Source organism: Trachypithecus francoisi, unplaced genomic scaffold (assembly GCF_009764315.1).
Source record: "Trachypithecus francoisi isolate TF-2019V2 unplaced genomic scaffold, Tfra_2.0 Contig01440, whole genome shotgun sequence".
Taxonomy (NCBI): Eukaryota; Metazoa; Chordata; class Mammalia; order Primates; family Cercopithecidae; genus Trachypithecus; species Trachypithecus francoisi.
In genome coordinates this window covers 28,729,871-28,748,556 of record NW_022681431.1, presented here as the reverse complement: position 1 = coordinate 28,748,556, position 18,686 = coordinate 28,729,871, and the positions used below count along the sequence as shown (strand labels likewise).

The 18,686-nt window shown below is 37.4% G+C and overlaps 1 protein-coding gene across 1 annotated transcript in view; it reads left to right on the top strand.

Moving 5' to 3' along the window:
* ZMAT4 (zinc finger matrin-type 4) overlaps positions 1 to 18,686 on the top strand; it is a 382,122-nt gene that overhangs the window by 318,040 nt on the left and 45,396 nt on the right. The window contains exon 6 of the mRNA XM_033232049.1: positions 12,782 to 12,878. Within this exon, the coding sequence (XP_033087940.1) occupies positions 12,782 to 12,878 (97 nt within the window). The remainder of the gene's footprint in view (positions 1 to 12,781; positions 12,879 to 18,686) is intronic.

The window sequence follows — 18,686 nt, the reverse complement described above, 5'->3', positions numbered from 1 at the left end:
GCTGATGTAGCTAAACGGCAACTATCACAATCCTTCAACAGCTGTGACCTATCACTATTGATGCTTACTCAGGGAAATCATAGAGGCCAACAATCCCCAACACTTGGGAAGAAACGAGAACTAGCCTGGAAGAGACGCCACTGCAAGGCAAAGGGAAGGGAAGAAGCGTGCCTCTAGACTTGTTCATTGTGCCCTGCATACATACGGCTTTCTACCACCCCAGATAGTAACAAACAACTGTTTGAACTTTAATCCAACCCACTGTGTATCTTGATACCATAATCCACAACTCCATGTTAGAAGCCCAATCCACTTCAGGCACAAAGGAAGCTGAATTAACAATTGTGTTCTAGAAAAAATGAATTTTATGAAAACACTTTACATAAAAAATTGCCCTGCTGTGTTAGTGCTTCCCTATATCCAATGAGATCTATGGCACTGGCCTGGGAAGGAAAGAAAAAGCACATTTTAAATCTATGAATTTTCATTTGCATCACATCAAAACCCAGACCAACAAAAAGGTATTTCCACCATGTATTGTTATTTAATATATGGTTAAAAGTCACTTTGAGTACACTTCAAAGTAATAGATTACTTCTGAGTAGGTCTATTTATTTCTGCTTCCTTAATGTTCAATTCAGAGCACACACACAAAAAAAAGAAAAAACAGCTTAATTCCTTAAGTTTCTTCCAGTTTGCCACAGTGACCATCTCCAAGACAAAAATCGAGGTTGTCTGAAGATGATTTGCTCAAATGTTAAAATCTATCATCTTCCCTCTGCCATATAGAATACATCTAAACCATCTTCTGATAAAGAAGCTCTTTAAATATTTAGAATGATCTACTGTGTCCCATCTGAATCTTCACAGTACGGTGACAATTTTCCAGCCCTGTCTTGGGTCAGGCACCCAACATGGCTAAAATTGTCTTTTAATGGCTGAGAAGAAATTTATTCCCTAGGTTTAGATTTCGTTTGTTTGGAAACAACTTTCAAAGATGCAAGGCCATTTGCTTCCCGATTAAAATTTCAAAGCTTTGCATATATACTATTTAAATAGAGAAAGAATTGTTTTAGAAATTGTGTGTTCTTTGTTTAATTGACTGTTTGGTACCCTGCAGTCTATGCCTGCAGGCAGTGAGATGAATTCAGAAGGCTAAACATTTAAACATTCTGTACTTTGGAATGACTGTAGTATGGAGTAAGAGAGTAATACAGGCTCTTAAACTAGGGCTGTGGCAAACCCTGATATTGGTGAGTTTTCTTAGATTGAACTCACAGGGAAGAGCTGTTTTCACTGTACAAGTGTAAGATGGGGTGTCCCCCTATTCCTCCCATTATCCTTATAGGAGTGGCATGGCAAACTGTTGTGGTTTCCCGATGGGGATATCCCTGAGGTTCCTTACTTGGGGCACCCTAAGTACTGTGCTTAAAATTTGATGGGAAACTAACTGGTGTTCCATACCCCTATCCCCCATTTCAACTAGAGCAGCCATGCTTCATCTATTTCACATAACAGTTTCAAAATTAGGTGTTTTAAAAAAACAAAAAAGCAAAAAACAAACAAAACCAGGATTCTTCTATTTTCCCTCCCTCACTGTTTTTTTTTCCATAAAAGACCTAGTGTAGTAATTAAGGTAATTAATTTTGAAATAGGAAATAAATAGATTCAGATCTGGCTTTTCTGGTTACTCATTCTGACTTTAAGATCTTTGAACCATGGTTTTCTCATCTTTAAAAAGAGCTCATAATATTCATAAGGTGGTTTTGAGGATTAACTGTGATAATAACAACCCTTTCATCCTTTTAGGAAAGCTTTCTTCTCTTGGCTTCCTTGATACCACCAAATTCCACATCAGGGTTTGATGAGAAGAATAAACCACTACAACTGATAGAGAATAAGACCTTTATGATAAGGATTAGATCTCATTCAATTATGGGACCTGGTGAGGCAGTCTTTGTAAGGCTCTTTTTTCTGCCTCTTTTGTTGGGCCTGCTAGAAGAATAATGGAGGTGAGGTAGGAAGGAGCAAACAGAAATTATGGTACTGGGGTGGCGAGGGGAAAACTGAAACCCATGAGGACAAACTTGAGGCTGTGTCTGTGTCTTAGTGCCCCCAGCCTCAGTCACATGGGTGACCAACCTGCAGGATAGATTGGGTCCTTGCACCTGGTTCCTGCACACACATCTGGCCCAGGATTCAGCAACCTTGAGGGTGGCGATGCAGTGGGAGCTGGAGGTGCCCGTGGGCTTGGCCTTGCCCCATGCATGAAGGTGAGACAGCAGATCAGCAATGATTCCACACCAAGTGTCACTGTACTAACTGCTCTTTCACACTCTGAAACTTCCTTCTTTTTACCTACACCACCTTCATACATGATCTGACCATCCCTGTGGTTTTGGATGCCACCTATGTATTAACGACTCCCTGGTCCACCAGCACCTTCCTTGCCCTGAATTTTCTATATTATATGTTGATGGGCTGGAACTTGAAAGACACAGACATGAAGAGTAAGCCACTAGCACCCCACCCCTCACCACAAGCAGATGAGGCTAATGGATGATGGAAATCTCTCCCTATCAGCTGGGGTGAAGGCTCATAGTGTTTTCAGAGCACTCTAGACAGTTACTACTAACCAATCATAATTGACACATGAGCTGAATTATATTTGCTATCCCTAGAGAAATAGGTAGAACTCATTGAGATGGAACCTACTGGGGATAAATATTAATATCTAAGTAATCAAGCAGAAAGACAGAGAAAATGAAGATGTGGCTTAGCAGAAATGTGTGTGGAAAAGCCTTAAGGGAATTGATTGATAGCAGGTGCAATATGAATATCGATTCATGTCTCAAGGCTCACACACACATACACACACACACACACACACTTATACTGAAAGCTTTAAAGGTATTGATAGAAGTAATAGTGCATAAGATCTGTGACTGTCCTTCTCTACTTTGCACTGATGAGACCAGGGTAGGGACTTGGCCTTCAGTTTGAGAGTTGTAGTTGAAGAAAATTATCAACAAACAGGACATGCCATCTAAAATGGCATGGAGGTGATGCAGGAAGCTTGAATGCATATTCCAATAAAAAAACTGTAAAAGAACCACTTGACTTTCAGCCTGGTAAACAAAACCTTAGGGGAGATAAGTCTCAAGTATTTGATGTATTTAAAGAGATGATAATACACTTATGCTAGGGACCCACACAATGCAGAATTTAGGCCAGTGGATAGAATTCAGCTGTATTTAAGAAAGTATTTAGGCCAGATATGGTGACTCACATCTGTAATCCCAGCACTTTGGGAGGCTAAGGTGGAAGGATTGCTTGAGTGCAGGAGTTTGAGACCTGCCTGGACAACATGGCAAGACTCTGTTTCAACAAAAATAAAAAATAAAAAAAATTAGCAATATGTGGTGATGCATGCCTGTGGTCCCAGCAGAATACTAAGGAGGCCGAGGCAGGAGGAATGCTTGAGCCCTGGAGTTCAAGGCTGCAGTGAACTACAATCATGCCACTGTATTCTAGCTTGGGTGCAGAGCAAATCCTCATCTAAAAAGGAAGGAAGGAAGGAAGGAAGGAAGGAGAAGGGGAAGGGAGAGAGAGGAGGAAAGGAAAGAAAGAAGAAAAGAAGGTAAGGAAAGAAATAAAAAAGAAAGGAGAGACAAGAAAGAAAGAAAGAAAGAGAGAGAGAGAGAAAGAAAGAAAAGAAAGGAAGGAAGGAGAGGGGAAGGGAAGGGAAGGGGAAAGGAAAAGAGAAAGGGAAAGGAAGAAGGAAGAAGAAAGGCCTCTAAGTGTAAGATGTTTCATGTCACCAATGGTATTAGGGCAGGTACAAAAATCAATTCTGCTTGTCAATGATTTAACAAATTCCTACAAACCCTATGGAGTTTGGAGGGACCAATTGTTTCTTCAAACCTTGAAGCTTTAAAAATATATAGATTTCTAGGTTCCAATCCACATTTACTGAATCATAATCATCTAGGATAAGGCTGGAATTCGTGTTTTTAACAACTCCTACATGATTCTGACTTGTCAAGTGGGCAGATATGAGAATACTAGACCAGATGATATTGAAAGAGCTTTTCATACTTCCTTGATTCTATTTCTAGTCCCTGTCATAGGAGGCAATATTCATAGTGGGAGGAGTATAGACTCTTGAGCCAGAATGTGTGGGTTCAAAACCCGACTCTGTCTCCCACTAGCTAGATGGTTTTGAGCAAGTTTCCATACTTCAGTTTCTTCATCTGTTAAATCAGTATAACAATAGTACCAATGCCTAGAGTGTTGCAAAGAGTAAATGAGTAAATGGGAAAATGGGTAAAGTAAGCACATCAGTGCTTATATATGGCATATATCAGTATTAGCTATTTTCTTTCTGCCCAAAGATGACAAATCCATGTACAAGACAGTTTGATTAATGGATGTATCAGAAGTGGAAGAGAAGGAAATTACTCAAAAACAAAGACCTTATTGTTTCTACCTTTATAATATTAATCGTCTTTCAAAATAGTTCTCGCTTTAGTGAAGATTATAATGCAGAACATATGTAAATATTTCTTTGAGTGTTGTGAGGTTATCAAAGCATCAGTATGAATATAAAGATTACTTTCCAGTAATGGAAAACAATAAAAATTGTAGGGAGTTAATGAAGACAGAAACTGACTAACCTGAAGCTTCCAGTTGGCAGAGGTTTGTGTGTCAAACTACATCCATCTAACATTTAAAAAATAAAAATAAAGTGTGATGTGCAGATCTTGAGTATACAATATGACAGATTTTGGTAAATGAATATACTCTGTAACTACCATCCCAAATCAAGATATAGAACATTTTAATTACTCTAAAAAATTCCCTTTTATCTGATTCCAGTCAATTTCTACCACTTTTTAGGCAACATGATTCTGAAATCTATTAATACAGAAGAGCTTTGCTGTTCTTGAGCTTTCTATGAATGGCATCATACAGTATGTGCTTTTTTGTGTCTGACTTCTATATCTACACATTATGTTTCTGAGATTTGGTTATGTTGTTCCATTAATCAATAGATTTTTTTAAAAATTTCCAAGTGTTATTTCATTGCATGAATACACCATATCTCGTTCATCAATTCTTGTGTTGATGGGCATTGGGGTTGTTTTGAGGTTTTGGCTATTGTGAATAAAGTTGCTAGAAACATTCTTGTAAAAATCTTTTTTTAATACTAAGCATTTGCTCCTTTTAGGTAAGTATCTAGGAGTAGAATTTCTACTGCTAGACATTTCTTGTCATAAGGTAGATATATGTTTAACTTTATTAAGTACTATCAATCTGTTTTCGGAATTATTTGTCCCATTCCGCAATCCCCTCAGGAATGTGCCAAATTTTAGTTGTTCCATACGGTCACTTACATTTGATATTGTTTTAATTTGATGTTAGCATTCATAGTGGGTATGCAATAGTATTTAATTCTTCTTTTAATTTGCATTTCCCTGATGACAAATGATGTTGAGCACCTTTTCATATGCTTATTGGTCATTTTTATGTCTTCTTTTATGACATACCTAATAAATTATTTTGCCCTTTAAAAAATTAGATTGTCTTTTTATTATTGAGTTGTAGGAGTTAATTATATATTCTGGATACAAGTCCTGTATCAGATACACGTATTATAAATATTTTTCCCCAGGCACTGTCTTATCTTTTTGTTTTCCTAAGGATGTCTTTTATAGGCAGAAGCTTTTGCTCTTTATAAAATCTAATTTATCACTTTGTAATGGTGAATACATTTTGTTTCCTAAGAAATCTGTGCCTGTTGTAATTTCATGAAGATATTATTTTATGTTTTTCTAGAGGATATTTCCTGTTTCTATGTTTTTATAGTTTTGGTTTTCACATTTAAATCTATAATCAATGTTATTATTGATGCATGTTGCAAGGTGTTCTTAAGCTTTGTTATTGGCTAAGTTGTATTTAAAACTATTAGGTTCTCCTGATTAATTTCTTCCTTTAACATTATAAAATGTTTTCTTAATCTCTGGTAAAAGGTCTTGTCGTGGTATCTATTTTGTCTGATATTAATATAGACACTTCTACTTTCTTAAACTTATTTTCATAGGATGTCTTTTTCTGTCCTTTTACTTTCAACCTGTAAGTGTTCAAAGTGCATCCTTTGAATTCAGTGTATATTTGATCTTACTTTTTATCTAGTCTGATAGTTTTGACCTTTTGACTATTTAATTCATTTATATGTAATGTAATTATTAATATGGTTGACTTTAGCTCTATAATTTTGCTATTTGTTTTCTATTTGTTTCTTCCATTTTCTGTTTTGCTATTCCTTCTTTTCTGCCTTATTTTGGCTTAATCAAATACTTTTTATTAATCTATTTTATTTTCTCTGTATTTTTTAGCTTGCTTTCTTTGTATTTGTTTATTTGTTGTTCTAAGAGATTACAGTATATAGCCTTAAATTATCACTGCTCCATTTCATATAAAATATAATAGTCTTTCAACAATATTGTTCTACTCTGACCCATTCTTGAGCTACTGTTGTCATATATTTTACATGACCATACATTATAAACAGCATAATACACAATACAGTGTTTTAATTTTTGCTTAAATTGTTTGCTTCCTTCAGATAAATCAAGAGAAATTTTAAAAGGTAGATACCCACATATGAATAATTTCTGAGATTTTTCTCTTTTTTTCCCCATAGATCTGAGTCTAAGTCTGGTATCAATTCCCCTTTACCAGAAGACCTCTATATGGCATTTCTGTAGTACTGGTTTGCTGGTTAACTATTCATTTCATTTTTTGTTCATTGAGAATATTCTTGGCCTACCTTCAATTTTGAAGAATATTTTTGCTGGAAATATAATTCTAAGTAGACAGGTGTTTTCTGTTTCTTTTTTTTTCTTTTAAATCACCTTGGTTCCTTGAGCAGTTCAGGCCCATTTCCACTCTGGGCCTCTATGCTTGCTATTTGCTGCCCCTGGACAGCTCTTTATCCTCCTCTTCCCATCTCAGGCTAATCAACATTATCTGGTTCCATTTCACACTTCTCCGAGAACTCTGTTGACCATGCTATCCAAAATCACTCTTCTTCCCACTTACTTTCTCCTTCATTATCCTGCTTACATCCTGTGCAACACTTTAACAATCTTTAATTATAAATTGTAAACAAATTAAAAAATTTTTTGTTTCTTGTCTTTTCCCCTGATTAGCTCCATAAAAAAATGTACCTTGTCTTCTTCTCTCCTATATTTATAGCATTCAGCAAAATGTCTCACACCACAATAAAGGCTCAATGATATTTCTCTAATATAGAATGGGTACAATTGAAGTCATAGGGACTTCTAGCTTTGCTAGACTTGAAAAGACATATTGAGTAGTCACATGCTGCTAAAGTCTCCAGGACCATATGTTTTACAAACATTGTGCTAGGAAATATAAATACAAAAGTGATGCATCATCAAGGAGCTTTTCCAGATCCTCTGAGTTAGAAACAATCTCCTCTCATCCTCTAACGCCTATAACATTTCACTTCATCCTCATTGTGATATTTTTAATGGTCTACCTTGGATTGTTGCTACTTCTATATCTGTTTTCTGTCTCCAACTGGATTGTCTGACAGGTCCTTGCAGGTAGGAACTATATTTTTCTAACACATATTAGGCAAACCTGCAGAAATAGCCTTTAGGTCTGCAGAAATTTTAGGATACTCTTAATATGGTGGTGTGCTGAAAATGAATTGAATAAGGAAGTTAGCATTTTTTTGGTTTAATAAGATGTTCTACTTCTCTAAGGAAAAGAAGGCTCATATAATTCCAAAGTAATTAGAATTTCAACTGTGCATTAATAAAGCACAGTTCCCACCAAGGACACTGTGTCATGTGTGGGGGAGGACTCCTCTGCCCCTTCTCTGTCTTTGTTCTTGTTTATATGCGCTGTCTTTCCAATTTATAATCCCTGTAGTTTGCATGGCAATAAAGTGCCAAATAATTCCTGCCCACGCCTCTGGCTGCAGAGCATGAGAACTGTTATGGAAAGCGACAGATCAGAATATTTTTTAGATTTGTTGGAGTTCTTAAAAATGCCCATTTTTAAACATAAATATTTATGCCTATTGTAAGTTGAACCTCTATTTGTTATGGTGAGACCTTTGATTAGCCTGTGGCCTGAAGAGGACCCATATAAAATAGTAGTTCGCATTTATTATGACAAGATTAATGGAGAGCTCTGGAAGGAATAAACCCTGAAGCTGGTGTTAGTATTCTGATTCTGTGCATAGAAGAGGGGAATGGGTCAGCCCTGGATAAGCATTTAAAAACTCACACACTGGTAGTGATAACATACAGCCTCTGGGTTTGGGGACCATAGTAATCTTACTGAATCATGAATACCTGTGAAATGGAAAGGCAGTATAGCTATAGCACTTTTTTTATGGAATAGCTTTTTTTTAAGGTCTAGTATTGTTCTGACAAATTTAAGTTCCCAAAAGCAATATGATTTTTATGGGAGAATTATTTGTAGAGTGCAGGTGTATGGTGAGACTGGGGGTTACGATATGAAACTTCGTGTACATTTCCAAGCCCCAAACCAGAGCTTAGAGTATCAGAATCTCCAGAAGTTGTGCCTGGGGATCTGGATTTTATCATGATCTCTGGAGGATGCATCCATCCTCTGAAGTTTGAGAGTCACTATTTGAGAAAATAGGTTTCAACATTTGTCTGTTTTATCTCTGAACTGGCAGTTTGTACCTGAAAAGTTGTCAGTCTCTTAGGTTGCTTCCTAAGAAGATCCTAGATACTTGTGGTTTCACTGTTCTTTCCTCATAATTAAATGGACTCTTAATTGAACAATTAGGTAAGTCAGTACCTGATTATGTGATTGAAACAAAAAAAAAAAACAAAGCTAGTTCTCATGCCAACCCACCCAGCTGACTACATACATTTCAAATAGGTCTCTCTGAAATGCTCACTGGGCCATAGGAATGTGAACATCTCCAGGAAACTCTACTCTTTGTTCAGATTGTAGACGTGGGCAGTTCTAAGGACAGTGACATTCAGTGAGCAGGACTCATTGGATTTGATGCAATCGGAAAGGAACTTTAGGCCTGGCACGGCAGCTCACGCCTGTAATCCCAGCACTTTGGGAGCCCAAGGCAGGTGGATCACTTGAGATCAGGCGTTCGAGACCAGCCTGGCCAACATGGTGAAACTCCATCTCTACTAAAAATATGAAATTAGCCGGACGCGGTGGCACTTGCCTGTAACCCCAGCTTCTTGGAGAGGCTGAGGCAAGAGAATTGCTTGAACTCGGGAGGTGGAGATTGTAGTGAGCTGAGATCGTGTCGCTGCGGTCCAGCCTGGGTGACAGAGCTAGACTCCATGTCAAAACAAACAAACAAACAAACAAACAAACCTTTATTTCTGTCCTCCATTTGCTCATCCAAATAGTCTCTGTGGGGTTATTTTTTCCAAACTTTTAGATAGAAACTAGGGCAAGTTTCATGAATTTTCACTTATTTTTAAGTAGTAAAGAGTCCTTTGCTTACTTTTAAATACATAAATTCTGTATTTCCTTAATTAATATATCCATGGTAGAGCAGTAATTTTTAAATATTTCCAAAATGTATTAAAAGTTAGTTGTACCCACTTCCAGCTCAGTCCTGCTTGGGGCTGTCTACTTAACACAGGAAAAGAGAGTGCGGGAGGCTTCTCCCTTTGTTCTGCCTGGAGCTTTTTCTTTTCTTCTTTTACCTCAGTATGTCGCCCTGGTTCCTCCAGGGCTGATGGATGCAGGTGGAAGTCTAGCAAGGGAAATGGAAGTTTACTTGGTAGATCCTGTGCAAAGCTAGCATGGATACTGCTTGACTGGGCAGGAAGTACGAGTCGATTCTCCTCAGGATGCTTTTGTGAAAGGAAAATAAACTCAGGACCCCAAAATCACTAAAGCCAAGGGAAATGTCAAGCTGGGAAACCTGCCTCCCATTTTCTTCCTACATATGATACCTACAAATTTCAAAAGCTACATACCTCCCTCACAATTTTCCCATGAGGAAATTCCTTGTGGACAAAGGGCAGACAGAATTCAAAGTCATCCATCTGAGGCTCACCTGAGACAAATGCATGTGATTGTTTCCTCTACCCTATTGTTGATGTAAAATGCACATTCACTGAGCCAGACTAAATTCTGTATTTAGTGGGAGGCTGATTAAGGACTCAAAAGAATGCAACCTTTTGTCTATTTTCTACTCATGACCTGGAAGCCCCCGCCTCGAGTTGTCCCACCTTACCTAACCAAACAAGGTACCTCTTACACATATTGATTGATGTCTCGTGGCCCCCTAAAATGTACAGGAGCAAGCTGTACCCTGACCACTTTGGGCACATGTCCTCAGGACCTCCTGAGCCTGTGTCAGAGATGTGTCCTTAACCTTGGGAAAATAAATTATCTAAATTGAAATTGATTGAGACCTGTCTCAGATACCTTTTGGTTTACAATTTCATGGCGTTTTTCAGGGACTCGTCATTACTTAATGCGGGCTAAGTAGCTCCTCTGGGATCACTTTAAGCACCTAGATAACCAGGTGAACACTTCCAGCACCTTTCTGCTGAAGTCTCATTGTCCTCAAATTCAGGCAGCCCTTTCGGGTAGTATCTAAGAAGTCATTAAATCAGCTTCTTTCATACAGGGTACACATAGTCTGTGGGAAGCGTTCACGTATCCTTTCTTCTGACAAGCTTTGAGAACACAGGTCATGCCCAACTCTATCACCTTTTATACTTTGCCACCAGAGAAGATAACAAACCACAGTCTCTAGCCCTTTGGGTCTTGCAGGTGATGTCAGAGTTCAACCTACCACGTCCCAAGTAACAAGAAGATACTCCTCAAGCCCTCTAGGTAATTCTGCGCAATCCCTTCTCCACAGGCTTACGGTGAGGGAGAACTCCATGGTCCCACATGGAACTCACGGTACAATATAAGTCTCTCTTAAGAAAGTCTCTACCCATTTCTTTCTTTCTTCTTCAGTCTCTTCTTTATACTGGTGGTGAGTGGTCAGCACAGGTTCGTGACTACTTCCCCTGGATGTTCTGCACTGATGCTCTCTGACCTCATTTTGGTAATGTGGATATAGTTATCATCTGTGTCTAGGACTTCCCAGTAGGGCTTCAACTGGGACACTCAAACAGAAAGTGTTTCCATTTTAACATCTCTTCAAAATAGTAAAATTAGCGAGCCCATGTTGATCTCTTGTTATGTGCTGGGCGCTCTCACATACACGCCACGTCTCACTCAGCCCTCCCCACAATGCTATAAGAAAACAGAAGTCCAGAGGGGTCAAATAATTTGCATAAAGTTATCCAGGTGGCAAGTTGCAAAGCTGTCCCAGCACAGTGCATTATTTTCTTTTCAGGAAAAGAGGAATAACTTTGTCTCTTAGAAATTAAATACTATGCATTGATAAAAACAAATGCTACAGCTTTCAGTCCTGGCATTTACAATGCTAGAACAGAATTTTGTACTCATTTGCTAAACATTGTTTTTTATATATATCTCTTTTGTTTTGAGACAGGGTTTCACTCTGTCATCTAGGCTGTCATCCAGGCAGGCAGTAGCACTATCATAGCTCACTGTAATCTTGAACTGGGCTCTCAGCCTCCTGAGTAGCTAGGACTACAGGTATGTGCCATCATGCCTAACTTTTTAAAATTTTTTGAGACCAGATATTGCTATGTGGCCCAGGTTGGTCTTGAACTCCTGACTTCAAGCTATCCTCCTGCCTCGGCCTCCCAAATCATTAGGATTACCGGCCATTTTCATATCTTTTTCACCTAGTTCTTACAACACCTAGTGATGTGATCAGCCTTGTCTTCGTCTTGTAGGTGAAGAAACAGGCTAGAAAGAAGCTTCGTAACTTCCTCCAGATCACAAAACTAGAAATGACTGGAGTCAGAATTAAAATCCAAAGTTTCAGATCATGACTGACTTTACTTTTCTCTCTATTCTGAAGGGACATACTAGCTGAAGGAATATGTTTCATTATAAGTCTCAACTCTGTGGCAAACGTTTAAAGCTATTTGGTTAAAGCTGCTTTCTAACATAAATTGGCTCTAGATTAGTCAAGATTTTTACTAAACTTCTGAAAGCAAAGAGCATCTTATCCATATTGGAATCTCTAGTACCTGGCCCAAAGTTGATACTGTATTAGTGAATTCATTAAATGAATGAAAAAGTGAATGAATAGATTGTCTTCTAAATTCTGGTGGAAAGTAAGACTTCACATGAATCAGATGGATGTATTATTTTCCTCCTGGCATTTACATTTTATAAAATAATCCTAGAAGAAACACCTAAATGAATGATGCCTAAAGTAAAATTTTTAATACTGTCATTGGAGTAGAATGGAAAGGAATTAGGATAGACTTTTTCTCTGGAGTCTCAATTTTCACTGCAGAGATGAGAGCTATTATGTCTATATGCTCTAGAGAAAAATAGAATACATTTTTGTTTGAGTATAAAATGTCCAGAAACACCTTAACTCAATTCAAAGAAGGACACTATAATAATTTAAGCCATCCAGAAATGAAATAAGCTGCTTCTAACATATTCATAATTACTTCTCTGCTAAGAGACCTGTTGGCTGTGTTCTGCAAGGAAGGATTGAAGTGTTGGTGGGACAGACCAGGCTCTCAGATACTCTGTCCCTGAACTTCTGGAGATGCTAGGATTCATTCAGATGGTTGACGACTGGATGCAGCTAACCAGGTCTGTCTGTTGTCCACAGGTCTGAGGCGCAATTACAGATGTACCATCTGCAGTGTCTCCCTAAACTCAATAGAACAGTATCATGCCCATCTGAAAGGATCTAAACACCAGACCAAGTAGGTACTTTTGTGCTTTCACTCTTCAGTTTCTTCGATGTAATTTTTAGTAAGATGACTAAAGGCTCAACATTTCATTTATTTCTAAATAAGTAGAGTGGAAATTATATCTCTTTTGCTTCAAAGTTCGCATGATATTTATGCTTACTTGAAGAATGGCTTCTTCCCTTTATTTGGCATGAGCAATAAGAATCTTCTCCTTTTTTCATTTTTTCAAGGACAGTTTAGCATACTTTTATGAGATTAGGGCATATTAAAATCTATGCTAAGTGTTTTAAAATCAATAATATTCTTCTTATTTGTAGGATGTACCAAACTTTGGTGACAAATTCTATGAATGTCTTCTACCACTTTCCCTTTCTGGATGAATATTGTTGATTATTATAGAAACATAACAAATCCCCCAGGATATTAAGTCATTTATATACATAACTATTTCCAGGTGAATGGAAACTTATTCCATTTTTCAAAGATTCTCATAATTTTCAGCTAAGAAAGGCTCACCAGGCACCATTTCACCTCTATTTATACTATGCAGCTCTTTAAAAACCACTGTACATTTTTAAACCAGCTGCTACGACTGTTAATAAAACGCTAATAAAATATGAAAAAAGCTAAGAATGTCTCAAAAAGATATAATTTTCCTGAGCATAATCGTTTTCATTTCTCTAATATTCATTAGGAGGATCATTTAACAGATTGGACTGTGTCAACACCTCATGAATTAGGAATGTTGATTTAACAAACATTTATCGAGAGCCCACTATGTGTCATACTCCAAGCTGTGCACTAGGGAAGAAAAGACGAATAGGCTGGGCACAGTGGCTCACACCTGTAACGCCAGCATTTTGGGAGGCCAAGGTGGGCAGATCACAAGGTCAGGAGATAGAGACCATCCTGGCCAACACGGTGAAACCCCATATCTACTAAAAATACAAAAATGAGCCGGGCGTGGTGACATGTGCCTGTAGTCTCAGCTACGCAGGAGGCTGAGGCAGGAGAGTCTCTTGAACCCAGGAGGCGGAGATTGCAGTGAACCAAGATCAGGCCACTGCACTCCAGCACTCCAGCCTGGGCAACAGAGCAAGACTTCGTATCAAAAAAAAAAAAAAAAAAAAAAAGAAGATGAATATATTGAGTCCTTCCTCTTCCCCCTGCCAGGCTGAGGAAACAGATGTGTAAACCCATAGATTGTTCTCTAAAGCCACGTGTGCACCCGGAGCTTTAAGCATGGGGCAGGGAGTAATCCAGGGCAAGCTTTAGAGGACACTAGTGCAGAGGCTGAGTGCATAAGGATGAGGTTATGGTCTGATTTTGCTCAACGCAGTATCCTTGTATCCTAGCACAGCACCAGATATATTTTAGGGTCTTTATACACTTGTTTGATTAAATGAATATGTGATTTCAAAAGATGAGTAACAATTTCCTAAGCAGGAAAATGAAATGGAGCATTACAAGGAAAGAAATTGTTTCACAAAGATATTGTAAAGACGTACATCACAGCACGTCTGGCTCAGGTGAGAAAATTTAAATCCAGAGTTAGTTACTGGCTCTCAGTTTTCTCAATATTCTGCCTTGTGAGTCAAAGCCAATTCCATGGCTTGCATTACTCTGGTCCACCCGGAGGACTCTTATCAGGATAATTCTTCAAAAAGAAGATTTTCCTTGATTTGTTATGGAATACTAGAGTTCTTGTATTGATTACCGGATACTGCTCATCCCCCCAAGCTGTTTTCATCATTTCTCTAAGTAACATTTTGCTACAGGCACCATATACATTTGAATTAACCTATATCTGATGTGCAGACAGACAACAAATACCTGCAACAAAAAAGATAACTTTTTGGGAGCATGTATTCATCGCTCAATACATAGAAAAAGATAAACAATGATGACTTTACATGTTATGAATTATGTAAATAACTAATACAGATAGCACTTCCAGATTCAGAAAAATGTCTCTCTTCTCTGTTCTGTACATATATAACTTCATGGGCTAGAATCTGTGCTAGGTATTTTCACATCTATTTTCTCATTTAATTCCCTTAACTACCCTTGAGATAAATATTAATATTATTGACCCGATGTCTTACATGAGAAAACTAATGCTCAGAGAGGTTAAGTGACTTGCCCCCTATCACCCTGACAGCAGATGGCAGGGCCAGCACTGATCACAGTGGTATCTGACTTATGTCTCTACTTACTCTATGTCATTCAATTACCATGAACTTAGGCTTGGAACGAGAGCCAATAGAGAGCAGCATGTGAATTTTGAAAAGAGGGTACCACTTCCTTGAAGTGATTTAAATAGGCAAGACTTCAGAATGGAACATCTCTTACAGTGCTGCCTTCTTTCCTATCAATAAGATGTTATTCATTCCTAACTCAAAAGCACAAAGCTGCTCTCTTTATGAAGTGTAAAATTAAAGAAAGGTGAAGAAAATAATTATACTGTCTTGTTTCATATGCCTGTTTTATCTGCCCTCAGACTTAATTTGCATATCATGTGCGGGCATGCTTGTGTGAGAGAGAGAGACTGAAAGAGAGAAAATAAATGATAAATGTTCAATTCTTTTGCATGTTTACAAAAATCAAATTGTTTTCTTACGAAGTTGTAGAAGTGTCTAATTTTTAAGGAAGTCTAATTTATCAGTCTTTTTTTATGCTTAAAGTTTTTGAGTGCTATTTAAGAATTCTGTGCTTATCCTGAGGTCGTTAAGATAATCTCCTATGATATTATGTTGTTTTTCCTTACAAATATAGGTCTTTGATATGCCTAGTGTTAATTTTATGCATAGTGTGAAGGAGAGATCAAGTTTCGTGATTTTTTTTATACAGATACCAATTAATCCAATACTATTTACTGAAAAGACCATCAGAGAGCTTTTTTGTAAATCAAGTGATTTACATATATGTGTACATGTGTGTCTGTCTGTATATTCTATCTCAGTGTTATATTTCTTTTTATGCTAATGTCCCATTACTTATTTCCTATAGTTTTATAGTGTCTTGATATCTGATAGAGTAAATCTTCTAATTGTATCTTCTTATTCAAGACTGTCTTCACTGTTCTTTCCTCTTTGTGTTTCCCTATAATTTTTAGAATCAGCTTGTCAACTTCCTCAAAAATTCCTTGAAAATACTAAGTTTTCTAATCCATAATCATGGTGTATACCAGCGTTTGTTTATATCTTCTTTAATTCTTTCAATAATGTTTTGTAGAGGTCTTAAACATCTTTATTTAGATTTAGTCCTAAGAATTTGTTATTTTGGGATACTATAATAAATTTTATTATTTAATAATTTCATTGTTAAAATTAATTGCTAAATTAAATAATAATTAAAATGTATTATTGTTTATAATTGGTACATAATTGTACATATTTATGGGACCTAGTGTGATATTTTGGTATGTATTTATAATTAGCAAATTCATCATCTCAAACATTTATCATTTCTTTATGTTGGGAACATTTACAATCCTCTCTTCTACCTATTTGAAAATATACAATACATTTTTGTAGAACATTAAAACTTGTTTCTTTTATATAGGTGGAGTTCCCATACATTTTTAGGCTTTTTTATTCTTTATTATTTTTCTATTTTGTCTGCCTGAGTTATTTCAAAAGGCCTGTCTTCAAGCTTAGAAATTATTTCTTCTACTTGAGCTAGTCTGTTTTTTTACATTCTTGATTGTACTTTTTATTTCATTCATTGAATTTGTCATTGCCAAGATTTTTTTGGTTATCTTTTCTGAGGTATCTAAATTTTTGTTGAATTTCTCATTCTGATCATGAATTGCTTTTCCAATTTCCTTGAATTGTCTATCTGTATTCTCTTGTATCTCACTGAGTTTCCTTAAGATTTTTATTTTGAATTCCTTTTCTGGCATTTTGTAATTTCCTTTTTTATGGTTCAATTACTGGGGAATTACTATTCTTCTTCAGAGGTGTCATGTTTCCTTCACTTTTCATGTTTTTTATGTCTCTACATTGATAACTGTGCATTCAGTAAAATAGTCACCTCTTCCAATTTTATGGAACAGCTTTCATAGAAAAAATTTTTTCCTGTAGATGGATCCCAGGGTCTCAGTAGAGTGTACTGACTTTGATTCCAGGTAAACACAGTAGTATAGTTTTTGTATAGTTTCTCCAACTGTAATTCATATTAGTGATGTTGTAAATGCCTCAGTGACCTCAGCTGTAGGAGTTTGTTGTGGCAGTGGTGTGGCTTTGCTGAAGGTGAGCTTACTGAACTGGTTCTCAGTCTGGGGACATGGCCATGCACTTGGTGGGTCAGCTTACTCTGGAATTGACTCTCTTGGGATGAGGCTTTTGAGCTGTTTCTCCAACCCGGGGTATAGGAGTTTGGTGGCTTGGGCTTCTCAGGGGTGTGTCTACTTGGGGTGAGTCTGCAATGCTGTTTCTCTGGCTGGGTGCGTGGCTTACAGTGACTCAGCAATTCAGAGACATGTCTGACAGGCTGTTTCTCCAGCCAATGGTGCTAGGGAAGATTACCTGGGGTCAGGTTTGCTGAGCTGTTTGGTTTGGACAGCCTGAGGTTGACTTCCCTGCTGTGCAAAATTAGAGTCGTGGCCATTTCTGAGCCTCAGCTTTGAGCAGCCAGGGTGGTCATGTTGCAGTCACTCAAGAGAGCTTGGTGAAACGACAGCAGAGTCCCAAGTCTAGAAAGGCACAGTGGCGATCAGCTCCCCAGAGCACGATTACTCCAGCAGTGACTTTGATTTCAAAACAATGCCATGCTGCAACAGCTTGGATGATGGGGTTATGGTCAGTACACAATGTGGGCTCCTACTTTGGATAATGTAGCCACATAAATTCTAAGCATCTCCTAAACTGGGCTCAGGACTTGTGAGGACTTTGGGGTTCCCCTGTAGTAAGAACTACAGGTGTCTGCAGTGATGATGTGGGCTGGTGAAGGCCCTTCTGCCTATCTTTTCTCCACATGGGAAAGTCCTTTTTGACTCTGAGCCAAACGTGATGGAGAAGACAGGGTAACAGAGGTGGGCGCCACATTTCCCTCTCTATGCTGCTATCCTGGGCTTTTGTACTCCACAAGGATTTTGCCCATTTTTTGCTGTACTTCAACACTCTCCTTCAGACACTCCAATCAAGTTTCAGTTGTTTATTTATTATTTTGTTTCTTTTTTGTGAGAGCAACAAATGCCAGGCACCACTAGTCAGCCATCTTGCTGATGTTTCCTTACTTATATTCTGTCTGCATATTCTACCCAGGAGAAACAGGTAGTTGAAAACCTTTAACTATAAATATGGATTTGCCTATGTATCCCTTTTTCTGTATATTTTTTGGCTTTATATACTCAAAGTATATTATTAGATACTTACAAATATAAATTTTAAAAATTTATTTCCATTCATTTGGCCCTTTGTATCAACTTTTATTCATCACGAAATGTTTTTCTTTTCCCTGGTATTATTTTTTTCATTAAAGTATACTCCTTCTGATAATAGTATACATCAACATCAACTACACTAACTCTTCAAAGCTTTTAAGTATTTCAAATATTTTTGCTTTAAATTTAATAATATCCAGATTTTATTTTGCTTTCAGATGGAAGGTTAGTGTGATAACAGTTACTCTACCATAGTTGAAAATGTGAGTCAGCCAAATGTATTTAACTATTGCAATCTGACCAATTAAATAAATGCAAGTATTCAGGTGCCAGTAATTATAGAGGTATCAGATTTATATTTTTAGTAATAATATCTAAAGAAGTGCTCATAAGAAAAAAGATTATTAAACTGTGTGGTGTAAAGAGCACTGAAT